The 17036-nt window shown below is 36.6% G+C and overlaps 1 protein-coding gene across 1 annotated transcript in view; it reads left to right on the top strand.

Moving 5' to 3' along the window:
* LOC101357003 (cysteine-rich secretory protein 3-like) overlaps nucleotides 1–16415 on the top strand; it is an 18827-nt gene extending 2412 nt beyond the window's left edge. The window contains exons 2-8 of the mRNA XM_004388713.2: nucleotides 4261–4331; nucleotides 7713–7829; nucleotides 8540–8627; nucleotides 10646–10791; nucleotides 11262–11359; nucleotides 12821–12909; nucleotides 14826–16415. Coding sequence (XP_004388770.1) covers nucleotides 4263–4331; nucleotides 7713–7829; nucleotides 8540–8627; nucleotides 10646–10791; nucleotides 11262–11359; nucleotides 12821–12909; nucleotides 14826–14953 — 735 coding nt within the window. The 5' untranslated portion in view covers nucleotides 4261–4262 and the 3' untranslated portion in view covers nucleotides 14954–16415. The remainder of the gene's footprint in view (nucleotides 1–4260; nucleotides 4332–7712; nucleotides 7830–8539; nucleotides 8628–10645; nucleotides 10792–11261; nucleotides 11360–12820; nucleotides 12910–14825) is intronic.
* The last annotated feature ends 621 nt before the right edge of the window (nucleotides 16416–17036 follow it).

Genomic DNA, 17036 nt, shown 5'->3' with positions numbered 1-17036 from the left:
CCATGTAGCTGTACTGGACTCAGTCCAGTGGAGGCCTTGGTAGCTGTGGACAGTTAGTCCTTCGGACTAATCTTTTCCTTGTATCCTGTTCTCTTAATTCTCCCTTGCTCCCGAAAGGATGAGACCAGTGGAGTATCTGAGATGGTAACAATCTCTTTTTAATAAAGGTTCCCCTTAATTATTAGTATAATATATGGGGTCACCATGAGTAGGAGCCAACTGATGGCAACTAACAATAATTACAGTAATATAAACATATTATTGCCCACACACCTGTCAGTTTGTTGTACTGTGGTGGCTTGTGTGTTGCTGTGATGTGGTAAGCTATGCCACCGGTATTTGAAATACCAGCAGGGTCACCAATAGTGGACAGGTTTCAGTGGAGCTTCCAGACTAAGACAGACTAGAAAAGACCTGGTAGTCTACTTCTGAAAAAAATTGACCAGTGAAAACCTATGAATAACAGCAGAACATTGTCTGGTATAGTGCCAGAAGATGAGCCTCTCAATTTGGAAGGCACTCAAAAGATGACTAGGGAAGAGCTGCTCCCTGAAAGTTGAGTAGACCTTAATGACGTGGATGGAGTAAAGCCTTTGGGACCTTCATTTGCTGAGGTGGCAAAATTCAAAATGAGAAGAAACAGCTGCAAACATCCATTAATAATTGGAACGTGGAACATATGATATGATCTAGGAAAATTGGAAGTCATCAAAAATGAAATGGATGGCGTAAAGATTGGTATCCCAGGTATTAGTGAGCAAAATGGACTGGTAATGGCCATTTTGAATCACAATCATATGGCCTACTATGCCAAGAATGACAAATTGAAGAGGAATAGCATTGTCATTCGTTGTCAAAAGGAATATCTCAAGATCTATACTGAAGTACAACACTCACTGATAGAATAATATCTATACACCTACAAGGAAGACCAATTAATACAACTATTATTCAAATTTATGCACCAATCACTAATGCCAAAGTTGAGGAAATTAAAGATTTTTACCAACTTCTGCAGTCTGAAATTGATCAAACATGCAATCAAGATGCATTGATAATTACTGGTGATTGAAATGCTAAAGTTGGAAACGACGAATTGTTAGCTGGAAAATATGGCCCCGGTGATAGAAATGACACCAGAGATCACATGATAGAATTTGTAATACCAATGACTTCTTCATTGCAAATACCTTTTTTCAACAATATAGACAGCAACTATACATGTGGACATACATACGAATCAAATGGACTACATCTGTGGAAAGAGATGATGGAAAAACTTAATATCATCAGTCAGAACAAGGCCAGGGACTGACTGAAGAACAGACCATAAATTCCTCCTGTGCAAGTTTCAAGTTGAAGCTCAAGAAAATCAGGGCAAGCTGGTGAGAGCCAAAATGCAACGTTGAGTATATCCTACCTGAATTTAGAGACCATCTCAAGAATAGGTTTGACTTATTGAACACTGACCAAAGACCAGATGAGTTGTGGAATGACATCAAGGACGTCATACCTGAAGAAAACAAAATGTAATTAAAAAGACAGGAAAGAAAGAAAAAATCAAACTGGATGTCTGAAGATACTCTGAAACTTGCTCTTGAAGGTAGAGTAGCTAAAGCAAACAAAAGAAATGATAAAGTAAAAGAGCTGAATAGAAGATTTGAAAGGGCAGCTCCAGGAAACAAAGTAAAGTGTTATAATGATATGTGCAAAGGCCCGAAGTTAGAAAACCTAAAGGGAAGAACACAATTGACATTTCTCAAGCTGAAAGAAGTGAAGAAAAAATTCAAGACTTGATTTGCAATAGTGAAGGATTCTACAGGGAAAATACTGAACAATGCAGGAACCATCACAAGAAAATGGAAGGACTACACAGTCGCTGCACCAAAAATAATTGATTGACAGTCATCCATTTCAGGAGGTAGCATATGATCAAGAACCGTTGGTGCTGAAGAAAGAAGTCCAAGCCGCACTGAAGGAAATGGTGAAAAGCAAGGTTCCAGGAACTGACAGAATACCAACTGAGATGTTTCAACAAATGGATGCAACTCTGGAGGTGTTCACTCATCTATGTCAAGAAATTTAGAGGACAGCTTCCTGGCCAACCAACTGGAAGAGATCCATATTTCTGCCCATTCCAAAGAAAGGTGTTCCAACAAAATGCGGAAATTATCGAACAATATCATTAATATCAAACTCAAGTAAAATTTTGCTGAAGATCATTCAAAAGTGGCTATAGCAGTACATCAACAGGGAACTGCCAGAAGTTCAAGCCAGATTCAGAAGAGAACGTGGAACAAGGGATATCATTTTTGATGCCAGATGGATCTTGGCTGAAAGCAGAGAATACCAGAAAGATGTTTACCTGTGTTTTATTGACTATACAAAGGTATTCGACTATGTGGATCATAATAAATTATGGATAACATTGCAAAGAATGGGAATTCCAGAACACTTAATTGTGATCACGTGAAACCTGTACATAGACTGAAAGACATCGTTCGAACGGAACAAGGGGATATTGTGTGGTTTAAAGTCAAGAAATGTGTGCATCAGGGTTGTATCTTTTCAGCATACTTTTCAATCTGTATGCTTAGCAAATAATCTGAGAAGCTGGACTGTATGAAGAAGAACATGGCAGAGGGATTGGAGGAAGATGCATTAATAACCTGTGATATGCAGATGACACAACCTTGCTTGCTGAAAATGAAGAGGACTTGAAGCACTTACTGATGAAGATCAAACACCACAGCTTTCAGCATGGATTGCATGTCAACATAAAGAAAACAAAAATCCTCACAACTGGGACAATAAGCAACATCATAATAAATGGAGAAAAGGTTGAAGTTTTCAAGAATTTCATTTTACTTGGATCCACGGTCAAAGCCCATGGAAGCAGCAGTCAAGAAATCAGAACACTTATTGTGTTGGGAAAATCTGCTTCAAAAGACCTCTTTAAAGTGTTGAAAATCAAGGATGTCACTCTGAGGATTAAGGTACGGCTGACCCAAGCCATTGTATTTTCAATTCCCTCATATACATGGGAAAGCTAGACACTGAATAAGGAACACTGAAGAAGATTTGATGCCTTTGAATTATGGTGTTGAGGAAGAATACACCATGGACTAACAGAAGAACGAACAAATGTGTCTTGGCAGAAGTACAGCCAGAAGCAAGGATGGTGAGACTTGGTGTCACTTACTTTGGACGTGTTATCAGGAGGGACCTGTCCCTGGAAAAGGACATCATATTTGGTAAAGTGGAGGGGCATCAAAAAAGAGGAAGACCCTCAGCAAAATGGATTGACTCAGTGGCTACAACAGTGGGCTCAAACACAGCAAAGATTGTGAGGATAGCACAGGACCAGACAGTGTTTCATTCTCTTGTACATAGGGACCTAACATGACACAGACACATTATGAAGGGCCCTGGTGGTGCAGTGGTTAAAATGCTCAGCTGTTAGCCGATAGATCGGTGGTTCGAACGCAGCAGCCACTCCTTGGAAGGAAGGTATGGTAGTCTGCTTCCATGAAGATTTACAGTCTTGGAAACCCTGTGGGGCAGTTCTACTCTATCGTTAGGGTCTCTATGAGTCAGAATGGACTTGGACGAAACAGGTTTGGGATATGGAGTCGTGCTAATTAAGAGAAAGATTTGAGTGGGGAGCCAGTGAGAACACTGGCTGTATGGGCAACATTGGAATCAAGCTATGGGAGGAAGGTGTATGAAAGAAAGACATTTTGTTCTTAGCATATTTCCCTAGGGTTCTAGGAATGGCAAGTATATCAGCCAGAGTTCTGGCTACATATAAATGACACATGCTAAATGATAATTTAAGAGACATTAATAAGGGAAAATTTGCAAAGGCATGGGCAGGGTTTTAGAAAAACTGCAAGGGCTAATGCAGTGCCCCAGTAATAGTAACAGCTCAGAGCCATTAATACTCCTGAATGGGCAATGTAAGGAAGCTGTTCTTAGAGCCTGAAGTTATTAGCTGCATAGATAAGGCTGTGAAACTGAAGAGGGTAGCATGTATATAACCTTTATAGTGTACCTCAAGGGCTTCAGTCAAATACTTCGGTTTGTTCTTTATTGTTCCCATTGGAGTCACAATTCTGGGGCTGGCTAACCATGATTCTATTGGCACAATGTGACAGTTTTTCTCTTGTTGCATTACAGATAGATTTGAGAATTACAGTTCCTTTAGGGTAACTGAGATCATTTCATTATTTTTTTCTCTCCCTTTGTTTTGTTTCCCAGCAATGACTTCTTTCTCAGAGATGGTGTCTCTGGCGGCTGTGCTGCTTTCATCCTTCCCTGCAAATGGACAGGTATGGTTAAGGTTGGAAATCTTTTCAGAACGATCCAGGCCACTTTGAGGGATGGCAAGCCACTAGATCAGCCTTCAAGAGTGAAAGAGCCTAGAGTGTTGGGTATATCACAAAGCACTCATTGGTAGCTCAGGGCACTTAAAACGATTACCTGGATGAAAGTATAAAGCTATGCTGACCAATAGATAGCTAATGAGGCTAATGAACACTTGAAAAGTGGTTAGTCCAAACTGAGGTGTGCATAAATGAAAGAAAATAAATACCAGATTTCAAAGGCTTAGTACAAAAAAAAAGGAGGGAAAATGTTTCCTTCATAATTCAAATATTGAGTATATAATGGAATTATAATATTTTGGATATATTAAACCAAAAACCTGTTGCCATAGAGTCAATTCTGACTCATAGAGACCCTACAGGACAGAGTAGAACTGCCCTATAGGGTTTCCAAGGAGCATCTGGTAGATTTGAACTGCCAACCTTTTGGTTAGCAGCTGAGCTCTTAACCACTGCACCACCAGGGTTCCTTGGATATATGAGTTACATAAAATAGATTAGTAATATTAACTTCATCTGTTTCTTTAAGTGGCCACCAAAAAATTATATTACATATGATGCTTGCATCATACTTCTGTTGGACAGCACTGGTTTACAGATTTGAAAAGCTAATGACACTGCCCCTACCACAAGGCATTTCTTTTTTTTTTATTTAATCCATTTTAATGAGATATCACAGAAAATTGACAATAACCACCTCACATATTTATATATTTCTTAAAATTAACACAAATTCTTCACATCCAATACAACATCATATTTCCATATTTATTGTGTGAGAATAATTACACATGCTTTCTAAATGAAAAAAATCAAATGTTAAGTGGTTTTTTTTTTTTTTCATAGTCTTACAATTAGTATGTACAGGGGCCAGATACTCTAATTATTTCTAATGTTCGATTTTGATTTAATAATACTAGGAATAGGGTCACTCTTACTCTTCCTCTTCCAGTAGGTGCCCACATAAGTTGTGTATTTCCTGTACAGATAGCCTATAAATGTTAAGAGTTTTGGTGATTGCTATCTGTGCCCACACCCTCATTTAGCTCTGGGTTTACCAGGTTAACTAGGAACCCTCAGACCAGAGAACTCAGATACTGGATTCAAATCTCACTTGGCATTCAGAAGTATATTCATTATGTTACCATAATCAAATTTCCAATCTAGAGACAATTTATTCAACAATCCATTATCTGAAGGTTCATCATCTGAGGATTCATTCAAGTAGTTTATTGTCTTTCTAACTCCATTCCCAAATACAGAGTTTCTTTCACATCCCTTTCCAATCCCCTGTTGATTGTCTGGTCCTACTGCTGGTCTTCATTTATAAAATTATTAAAAAGTGAGATGTCATTTGGTCTTTGGCACCATACAATGTTTACTAATGAGATGCTCTACAGACTCACTGTCCAGAAAAGCTTGTTCTACACATTCTTAGATGCTGCACTCCCATCCAGAATGATCTTTTATGAAGTCTTTTCTGATCTCAAGAAAGAAGAATTGATCCCTCTTTCTTCTATATCTGGAGCCCTGGTGGTGCAGTGGTTAATCATTCAGCTGCTAACTGAAAGGTCAGCAGTTCGAATCCCCCAGCCGCTCCTTGGAAACGCTGTGGGGCAGTTCCACTCTGTCCTATAGGGTCACTAGGAGTCAGGATCCACTCGATGGCAATGGGTAGTGGGTTTATATCTAGTAGGTCACTCCTATCATTGTAGTTTCAGGTGGTATTTTAATTATTTATTTATAATGTCATCTTTCCTAGAAGATGTAAACTCTTTAAGGACAGATACTGCATTTTATGCATTCTATTCTCAAAACTTTGTATATTTTCTGTCACCTAATAAAAGCTTTATTGATACTTGTAAAAAATAAATAAACAAATGTATCTTTTCAGTAGGATTTTTATCTACAAAACAAGATGAAGAAAGAAGCAGGAAATAATTACTTCTCCTTTCTCAGGAACTGACTTTTTATGTGTTTTGAACTGGAACTACTTCAAGCAGGATTGGAGAGTCCATAGAAAATATCCGGGTCATGTTATTTTACATTTTAATGTAGTGCAGATATTAGCCACTACTGATACTTAACATGTACATCCCTTCTGACCTAGAGGTCATTAGTTCAGAATGTGTTGAATCCTGTAGGTACAATGGCATTTACTATCGGTTACTTTCCTTAGAAACATACAACCAGGAGGGTGAAATGAACACATCAGTAAATAACAGCAATAAAATGTGATCAGATCTATTGTCTTAGTTTCTTAGTGCTGCTATAACAGAAAAACCACAAGTGGGTGGCTTCAACGAATAGAAATTTATTTTTCCATAGTTTAGGAGGCTAGAAGTCCAAATTCAGCACACTGGCCCTAGGGGAAGTCTCTCTCTGTCCACTCTGGGGAAAAATTCTTGTCTCAGCTTCTCTAGAGACAATATTTGGAGAGCACTGAGTAAACTGAAAAGGGAGAGGGGAGTAACTTACAACAAGGTGTCAGGGAAAATCTACAAGGAGCTATGTTTAGACCTAAACATTGACTTCTAAAACCTTGCTCATCCACATGTATCATCACACTCTTGTATAGATTTTAATAAGCAGATTTCTTTATCTTTTTCTCAACAATTTACACATCCTATCCCACCTTTCGGGCCCCCATCACATGCAAAAAAATAAAAATTATCAGCACCTGATTTAATACCTTACCAGTAACATCTTTATTAATAAAAAGACAAAGTCATAATAACCCATGATTGGATGTCCTTGTTCCCAACAAATTGCCTTGGCGTTTTTTTTTTTTTTTTTTTTTTTAATATTGTAAAACTATCCTTTTAGCAACCCCCATGAAATCTGCCCATACTATATAGTACCGTTTTGCTAGAGTATTGAATGCTAGCGATACACTTGGACAGGGCCTAAGCATTAATTCTCTAAATACCAGACACCATGTCAGGTGAAGTTCCCTTTAAATTCTAGGATGAATCATTCCACACCATGCTTACCATCCCCTTGCTGCAAGCTTATCCAGTGTGAAGGCGTATTTCTTAATGGTTTGTGTAACAGTTGTGGTTATGTTAACATTGATATGTCTAGAAAAAAAGTCATATTAAGACCTCATTTGAAGCCAGAAATTGAGATATGTTGCCTTTGGGGAGTAATTAATTTAATTATATCATGAATCACATCCCCACTCTCAACGTTTAACACTATTTCTTTCCTATTCAGAAATTATAACTTTGGCTCAGCTTATAAGCATAGCAACTAATATTGGCTTCAACTAAACACTTTTTAAAATGACCTTTGTCCCAAAAATAATTCTTTGTTATTTCCCTTTAGGATCCAGATTTTGCTTATTTGTCAACCCAACTAACCCAAGTCCAAATGGAGATTGTAAATAAACACAACGAACTAAGGACAGGAGTCTCTCCAGAAGCCAGCGACATGCTGAAGATGGTAAGAGGCAATAATATAAGGCTAGTGGTGACATGAACCAAGTGTGATAAGAGCAGGCATTTGGCAACAAACATACCTCAAGAACTTTGTGACTTATAAAGTTCTGCCTCCTTTTTGTTATTTTATTTGAGCTATATTATGAACAGGGCAGTAATTCTTAATTTTACTTTATAGATAGTGAAATAACTTGTCCGGTTACAGGGCTGTGAAGTTGGGAAGCAGAATTAAAATCAAATCTTTGGACCTCCAGTGAGAAGCTATTACATTTTTCTGTTCACTCACTCTCTTAATCTAAGATTAAAAAGACCCTTTTCCATATAGGGAAATAGCAACTCATTTTCCTAGACCCACTACCAAAGTCCATGAACTTTGTCCCCCCAGTGTATTCAGTGGAGAAAAAAGGAACTGAGAATGACCTAGGCCAACTCATCACTATTGGAACAAACAACCACAATACCTCCATTTGTTTATAAGTAGGATTTAGAGTAGGACCATGACTAAAAATCCTTATGTGTAGACATATTACCTATGTTTATTTATGGAGCAGATAAAGACACACCAAAAGAATTGTTTTGATTATGATAATAATCAGAAGCAGCTTCCTTAGAAATTTTATGATGATATAAATCAACCTGCCAATCTGAATATATGGCATAAACTCCTTGCTGGTTTGAGTTATTAACTGCATACCTTTTTCACCCTTGTTTTAGGAATGGGACAATGAAGCAGCAGCAAATGCCCAAAACTGGGCAGACAAGTGCATTTATAAACACAGTGACCCACAGAAACGAAGAACCAGTATGTGATAAGTATTTGTTGAATAAAATAAACAAGTAAAATAATAAGGGAACACTCTATGCTGTTGCATTAAGAAAACTGTGTGAATAAATGCTACTTATTATACAGGTCATGTATCATCTCTTTCCCCATTTTAAAGATTAGAAAATGGGCCCCTGGTAGGAAAATGACTGGCAAGAACAGGCCTGGCAATTAGAGTCATATACAGGAAATTGGCCATCAGGCTTTCTGACTTCTAAACTAGTGACCTTTGCATAATATTAGGTGTTTTAAAATTTTTTTTTATGTTTATTACTTTGTGTTTTAAAAGCTACCTGTTTTTTTGTTCATAGAACATGTTGAATTTTGTTGCACGGTTCCTAAATTTTACTATAAATATATTTAACTTTTTTTTAATCAAAATTAGCTTTTATTTTTACAATTTCCTTATTAATCCTTGATAATAAAAATCAAGTCTTTTGTTCTGGGTGCCTACAATGCATGTAATACTATTATTATACTCAAAAATAACCTATAAGGTATGACCTCTGTGATAAAGGAATATAAAAACAGTAAGTGGCAAAATGCTCCATGCATGAACTATTAGATAAAATATTTGCTTTCATTATCAAAAATGATATACCGAAAAACCAAACCTGTTGCCGTTGAGCCAATTCAGACTCATAGTGACCCTATAGGACAAAATAGAACTGCCCCACAGAGTTTCCAAGGAGCAGCTGATGGATTCGAACTGCTGACCTTCTGGTTAGCAGCTGATCTCTTAACCACTGTGCCACCAGGGTTCCAATATACATATAGGCAAGTCCAATTTGAAAGTAGTAAATAACTCACCTGTTCTGAAGGTAGAAAGACTGCCGTTATTATATGTATTTTTGATACTATAATTATAATGAAATTATGAAGAGGGATGAGTGTATTTTGTAGAAGATCGGGGGAAAAAATGGTCTTGAAGATCCCAGTCTACTGTTAACTCTTACTTTCTTTCCCTCTTAAAGGAGGTATCCAAGAGTAGTCTATACTCTCTTTAAGCAGTGTGTAGTAGAATTCTCTCTTTCCGTGCGACAGACCAGGCTGGATTCCCAGCCAATGCACCTCATGTGCAGCTACCACTCATCTTTCAGTGGAGGCTTGTGTGTTGCTGTGATGCTGAACAGGTTTCAGTGAAGCTTTCAGACTAAGACAGACTAGGAAGAAAGTCCTGGTGATCTACTTCTGAAAATCAGTCAGTGAAAACCCTATGGATCACAATGGCCCAATCCTGTTGTGCACAGGGTTGCCATGATTCAGGAGCCGACTGGATGGCAGCTAACAACAACAACAAAGCAGTGTGTAGACATTACATTTCAAGCCACCCAAATGTAAATATCAATTGCAAGGCTTGGAAAAATGGGGAAATGTTTCTGGGCTGCAAGGTACTTCTTGCCTAATTTCCTAAGGAAGTTTTGGCCTTGTGATATTCTGATTTGGTAATTAAGGGGATATCTATAAGTTTTGAAAAATGTTCTGCTTGTCATTTGCTCAGAGTCTTATAAACTGACTCCAAAGCTTTGTATCAAAGTTCACATAAAATTATAATAATAAATATTTATTCTGGTCTCTATATGTGAAAAAAATCTTGATGAGGATGGGCAACAGCAGGAGAGAAAGTAGAAGAGTTGGTCTGTGCCCTCAACAAGGTTACAATGCAAAGTTGAGAGCACACAAGGCCTACACACATGCACCATTTAACTTGTAAGTGAATGCATCTCTGACAGTTCAGGGGAATGGAATTTTTAAACCAAAGAGGACTGCCTCAGCTACTCAAAGTTTTCCATGCTGAAGCCAGCCTGAATGTTAGCCACCACTGGCTTCTATTCAGTTTATGACTGATAAGGATCTGAGAAAGACTTCCTTAGGTACCAACAGTTAGCAACTCCAGAACCCATGTTTGAAGGTTGGTGGCTCTTTGTGTTTACGTAGTTGATTTATTCTGCCATTGCATACTTTTTTGTTCCTCATGAATGATCTACTCCTCTTAGATGTGAGCTGTGGTGAGAATCTCTTTATGTCAAGTGCCCCTACTTCATGGTCAAGTGGAATCCAAAACTGGTATGATGAGGAGCGTGATTTTGTCTATGGTGTAGGACCAAAGAGTCCCAATGCAGTTGTTGGACATTATACTCAGGTAAGAAAAACAAATGAAAATTTTTATGACACAAATGCCCGAAAAAGAAATTTTCTCCGAATTTTGGCTGATTCCAATATTCAGTTTGGGGGGGTGATCTTCAGCAGATAAATAATAGTCCTAGTATTTAGTGGGTACTTTAGCTATCAGAATAAACTCAATGGCAACGGGTTTGGTTTTTTCAATGGGTTTTTAGCTATGAGCTGTCATTGTCAATAGCCTGCAAACTCTTTGTAGTGAAGCACACTCTGTATTTTTTTTTAACAATCTAAATAGAAAAAGTAGTGAATATACATAGATATTTTATATTTTTAAAAGTTTTTGATTCAATAGTTTAAATATTTCTATAAAGTATATGGCAACAAGCTACATCACTAATGTTGCTTTCAGTTATATACTTGCTACTATTTGTTTATTGATACTTTTCTTCTTCTCTATTGTACTTTCATATCTTCATTTGTGGTATGTAGGTTGTTTGGTCCACATCTTTCCGTGTTGGATGTGGAATTGGATACTGTCCTGATCAAAGCACATTCAAATACTACTATGTTTGTCACTATTGTCCTGCGTAAGTATATACTTTAGAGTTTAATGCCAGTGATGCCATCTAAAATTTTTCACATGATAAACAAATCAGAATATAAAGCATGTTTCAGTAAAAGAGGGGGACCACTGTAAATGTTTTCTAAAGCTGAGACACTTTCGATTTCTAAGAAAGACAAACTTCTCAGTTCCAAGTGTAAAATTCAAAGCTCTCTTTCCTCATGTCTAAAAGGATTATTTTCTTTCTCAATCACCTTTCCTTAGCCTCAGGGTTATTCCGTGAACATGTGCAGTGTGCAATTCTCGATATTTGGTATAATAAATTCTTGCTACATTCACACTCTAGAGTATGGAAGCTTGATGGTTAGGCCAGGATTAGGGTGGGGTAGCAAATAGGGAATGACATAGTGTAGTGGTTCCAGCCCTTTCTGCTCACATGTTCCTACTCCTGCTTATCTAAAAATGCTACACTATTGCCATTAGAAATGATTACATCTTGGGCCTCAAAGACTTTTCAAAAAATTCTTAATATATTTCAAATAGTCCAGAAAAAAGAAACCTCATAAGTCTTTGCTTCTCAGAATTTTTTAAAAGAAAACTCCATAATGAACCATACACTAAGTTCTTAATTTATAGCTGGAAGCATGGCACTCTCAAGCAATGTGTTTGAATTTATCCACTATAAATCTTATGGATATTTTGAAGATACGTGCATAATGTATCTGTTAGTTTTGATTTTTTAAAGTTTCAAATTTCTTTCCATGGGAGGCAGGTAAGACTTCCAAAACCAAGCTTCCTATCTGATCTAATTTGGGGCTGTAGATAACCCAGGGGATATGGTTATCCACTTTGAGAAGTATAACCTTCACAGTCATTTTTCAGCAAGCACTTATTGGGTTTAATAGAAAGAATTGAATGACCCTAGGAGAATGCATGCAAATTCAATACCTGGCTGTGAGAGAGGGCCAGGCATTGAAGTGAGAGATGGAAGGAATAGTGAGGAAAAGCAAAGGTAAGAGAACTTTCAGAACACATTTATATCTATTTCACATTATTTTCTATACTACAAACTCTTGGCCTCCAGGAGCTTCTCCTGTCTCTCAGGGTGTGGTCCACCACTAGCCAATGCCTTGGTGTATACTTCCTTAGCAATTTGACCTAGTCTACTGGGCAGCAAAGATGGTGTTGCTCCATTGAACATATATATATGTATACTCTGAAAATGTGAGACACTAGTTATCCTGCTGCATTGTTCAGCCGGTGGAATTATAATAGTCAAGGAGATAAGTGAATGTGTGAAGTATTCGCTTACTTTGAATTGTTATCTAAATTACACATTAGGAATGTTTGTTTGTTTTTTAGTTATTTAACATAATTAAAAACACTGAGTAAACACACATGTATATTTGTTGACAGATATTATCCTTGAAACATAAACTAAAGAGAAAAGTGAAAAATATTTGACATTTTGTATTTCAAATTACAGCGGTAATTATATAAATAGACTGTATACCCCTTACAAAAAAGGACCACGCTGTTCCAGTTGCCCTGATTACTGTGACAATGGACTATGCAGTAAGTTTCCAATAATTAACTAGCTATTTTAATAAAATGATGTGATTTTTTTTATTAAGAAATCTTATGAAAGTAACCAGTTTGAGTAATGCTTTTATGCAAAAGACAAAAAACATTACCCAACAGAGTGTGTCTAAGCAAAAATTTTACTCCATTCACTATCTAGTATTATTTTCAATGAAAATCATGTTACCATATGTAACCTAAAGAAGCATCTACCATCAATGTGTATTTGTGACTATGTTGAGTCCATTACGTATTGGCTTATATGAAAATGTATGTGGAAATAGTTAATTGTAATTAAATATAATGCTTCATTTCATCAAAGTTAGTTTCATTATACCAAACGTGATAATAAAAAAAAAGAAGAAAACATGTACAAATCTAAGTATATGAGGCTGTAAAACATGGCTTAATGTAGACAGACACAAAAAAATTACAATTCTTTTCATGCTAATGAGTTTATCATCTAAATTCCTCACTTTTCCCCATAGTGTAGTTAGCATCATAAGTTTAACTTAATAAATTTCACTTGCTAGTATTCTTATGTACTTGTGTAAATGATGTCAAAATCAAATCTGTATACAGTATTAGCTCTCAGAAGCCTCAAAAATATTTTAATAAAAAGAAGAGGTAAAATAAATAAAAATAAAATAAATAATATCTCATTTCCAAATGTTATGAATAAAAGTACAAATAGTTGATAGTTTTGTTTACTTGGGATATATTGATTAAAATTATTACAAACAATACTATTGACCTATTCACTGAGATTTTACCTTTCAAATGCATTCACCTAAAGTTAACATTCTTTCTGACTGAACTGTATAGGCATAATTCAGAACATCGATGATATCAACCTATAAACCAACTAAAGGAGAAAAAAGTAGTATGCAGAAATAAATGGATACAGAAATAATTGGATGGAATCTAGCTTGGAGACTGTTGAAAAACATGGGTTAAAAAAAGGATGGGAGTCTTTACTGCATTATTGGCAAAGCTAATGAAGAAAAATGGACAGCTTTGAGAGAGATAGGGAGAAGTGGTATAGCCAGTGTTTGTTAACTGTGCTTGCTGAGTGCTGGTAAAAAAAAAAGAGGGAAAGGAGTGTAGGTAGTTCTACTTCCTGGCTTCACTTCTGGCACCACCGGGGCTCCTTGCCATAAATAACTGACTAGTTGGGAGTCCCATTTCACTAAGATTGGCTGAATTGGGTGAGATTAGGAAGAGATACCAAAGAAATGTCAGGCTTGCAGATAAGATAATGAATTTAGTTTGAGATTTGTTGTGTTTGTGTCCTCTGTTGGACATCCAAGAGGAAATGTCAAAAAAAATCATAGGGACATTCATTCCACCTTTTACATTTTTGCATCTACATCTTTCCATAATAATAACTTACTCCACAAAGAAAGCCTAGTGGTATTAGAATTTAGAGCAACACTGTCCAATAAAACTTTCTGTGATGTTGGAAATGTCCCATATTTGTCCTGTAAAGTAGCCCCTACACACATTGGCTATTGAGCACTTGGAATATAATTAATGTGACTGAAGACATGAAATTTTATTTTACTTAAGTTTAAATTTAAATAAGCACATATGGTTAGTGGGTACATTTTGGGTAGCACAGTTCTAGAGATTCAATTACGTTCATTTTACTGAGTTCTGATTGAGAAAAGTAGTTCAGCTCATTTTAGAAACGCTTCAAAAATTTAAAATTTAAAATGAAGAGATGGATTAATCGTGGATGTAACGAAAAGCCTTTATGTTGTCTCAAGATACGAAATGGCCATCATAATGTAATGGTGCTAACTTCTTTCTCAACTGTTTTCTCCCCACTCACATTGAATTTATTGGTTGTGTTGCTGTTCTAGAGGAAAATGATGATGAGGTGACTAAATTCTTTGTTTTTATTCCAGCCAATGGTTGTGGTTATGAAGATGTCTATAGTAACTGTGAAACTCTGAAGAAGATGTTCACCTGTGCAAATGAATGGGTCAGAAACAGTTGCAAGGCCTCCTGCAACTGTGAGGGCAAAATTCATTAAATACCTGATATATACCGGGCAAGGCTAAGTGGAAAAGGGCTACCTCGTCTACTTAGATTTGACGTGTACTAGCAGGGAAACTGTAGGCAAGTTAGTTACAAATCTGATTCTAAACAATAATGGATCTTTTTCTCTTGTATTTGCTATTTTACTTTACAGAAATCTCCCACATACAAAGCATTTTAAAAAAGTTACATTAAGTTACAGTGACATCTTTGGATTTTGATATAAATTTAATGCTTTAAATTTAATGATTTGGATCAAGTTCATTATTCTGCAAGTTGTTTTTCTTTATGACTGTGGTCACTAAACTCTGAATTAGAACTGAGAATCATGTTCCTGAAGCAAAATTTATAAAAATAACAGACCGTAATAGCATTATCACATGAATCCTGGATTACAGTCCTCTTTCCAATTTATACTTTATAGCTAAACCTCTTCAAAGCAGCATTCACATATGCTGTCTTTAATTCCTTTTGTCTCATTTATCTTTCTTCCCATTCATCTGGCTCCCACCTTTGCAACTGAATTGACTCTGTTCTTCCTAACATAACATTGACCTTCATTTTGCCAAAAGCAGTGTAGACTTTTGATTCTTCACCTGCATAAATTTTACGGCAGAATATGGCAACACCTTCTTTTTAAACCTCTCTCTAAACAAAATCTTCTTTAAAGAAGAACTACAGATATGTGTGAATACTCTTCCCCCAAGGAATAGAACTTAGTCCCTCCGCCCCCTTTGAGTGTGGGCTGGTCTTGGTGACTCATTTCTACACAGTAGAGTATGGAAAGGGAACAATAGTAACTTTACAGTGGAGAAATCTGCAAAAGCCACCTTAAACAAGTGATCAAGGCTAACATCACCAATGATAAATCATGTGGATTCTTGTACATCCTGATGTGATTTGATTAGAAGGGCATTTAACCTCTGTAGTATTCTTTCTAAAAACTTAGAACCCCAAACTAACCATGAGGTAGAATACCAGACAAACTCAAATTGACATTCCTGACCAGTACTGCTCAAAACTGTGAAAATCATGAAAAACAAGGAAATTCTGAAAAACTGTCACAGACCAGAGGAGACTAAGGAGACACGATAATTGAATGTAGTGTGGTATCCGGGATTGCATCCTGGAACAGAAAAAGATCATTAGTAGAAAAATTGGTGAAATGTGAAAGGTCTGAAATTTTGTCAATAGCAATGTTGATCTTGGTTTTGAAAAATGTACCATGGTAATATAAGATGATAACATTCGGGTAAATTGAAACTGGGTGAGGAGAATGTAGGAACTCTCTCTACTATCTTTGCAAATTTTCTGTAAATCGAAAAATACTCCAAAATTAAAAGTATATTTCAAAAAAATAAAACTTTGTTTCTTGGCTTCATACACTACATACACTTCCTCTAGATTATCTGGTCATTCTTTCTCACTTTCTTTCCCCACAAACATCAACTCCTCTACTCCATTTCCAAATGTTTGATTTCTTTATTTTTTTCATGGGTTTTTCAGATAATGTCAATGACTGGATCATCAAGCTCAACTCACATGAATCATAGATCTTACCTCTAGTATCGAGCTTTACTAATAATTTCAAGAATATTGGATATTTGTAGTCATAAGATAAAGGAAAAGTAGCGAGAAGCCTAAGACTACCAATCAACAACCAGATTTTTTTTTTTTTTCCAGCTCGTCTCTTATTTCTGTTGTTTCTGTTATTAGCTGCAGTCGAGTTGGTTCCAACTCACAGCGACCCCTATGTACAACAGAACAAAACACTGTCTGGTCCTGCACCATTCTCATGATCATTGCTATGTTTGAGCCCATTGTTGCAGCCACTGTGTCAATCCATCTTATTGAGGGTCCTCCTCTTTTTCACTGACCCTTTACTTTGCCAAACACGATGTCCTATTCCATGGACTGGAACTGCCTGATAACGTGTCCAAAGTACATGACATGAAACCCTGCTATTCTCACTTCTAAGGAGCATCCTGGCTGTACTTCTTCCAAGACAGATTTGTTTATTCTTCTAGCAGTCATAGTATATTCAATATTTTTCTCCAACACCATAATTCAATGCAACA

Source organism: Trichechus manatus, unplaced genomic scaffold, assembly GCF_000243295.1.
Source record: "Trichechus manatus latirostris isolate Lorelei unplaced genomic scaffold, TriManLat1.0 scaffold00215, whole genome shotgun sequence".
Classification (NCBI taxonomy): Eukaryota; Metazoa; Chordata; class Mammalia; order Sirenia; family Trichechidae; genus Trichechus; species Trichechus manatus.
This window is presented reverse-complemented; position numbering and strand designations above follow the sequence as displayed.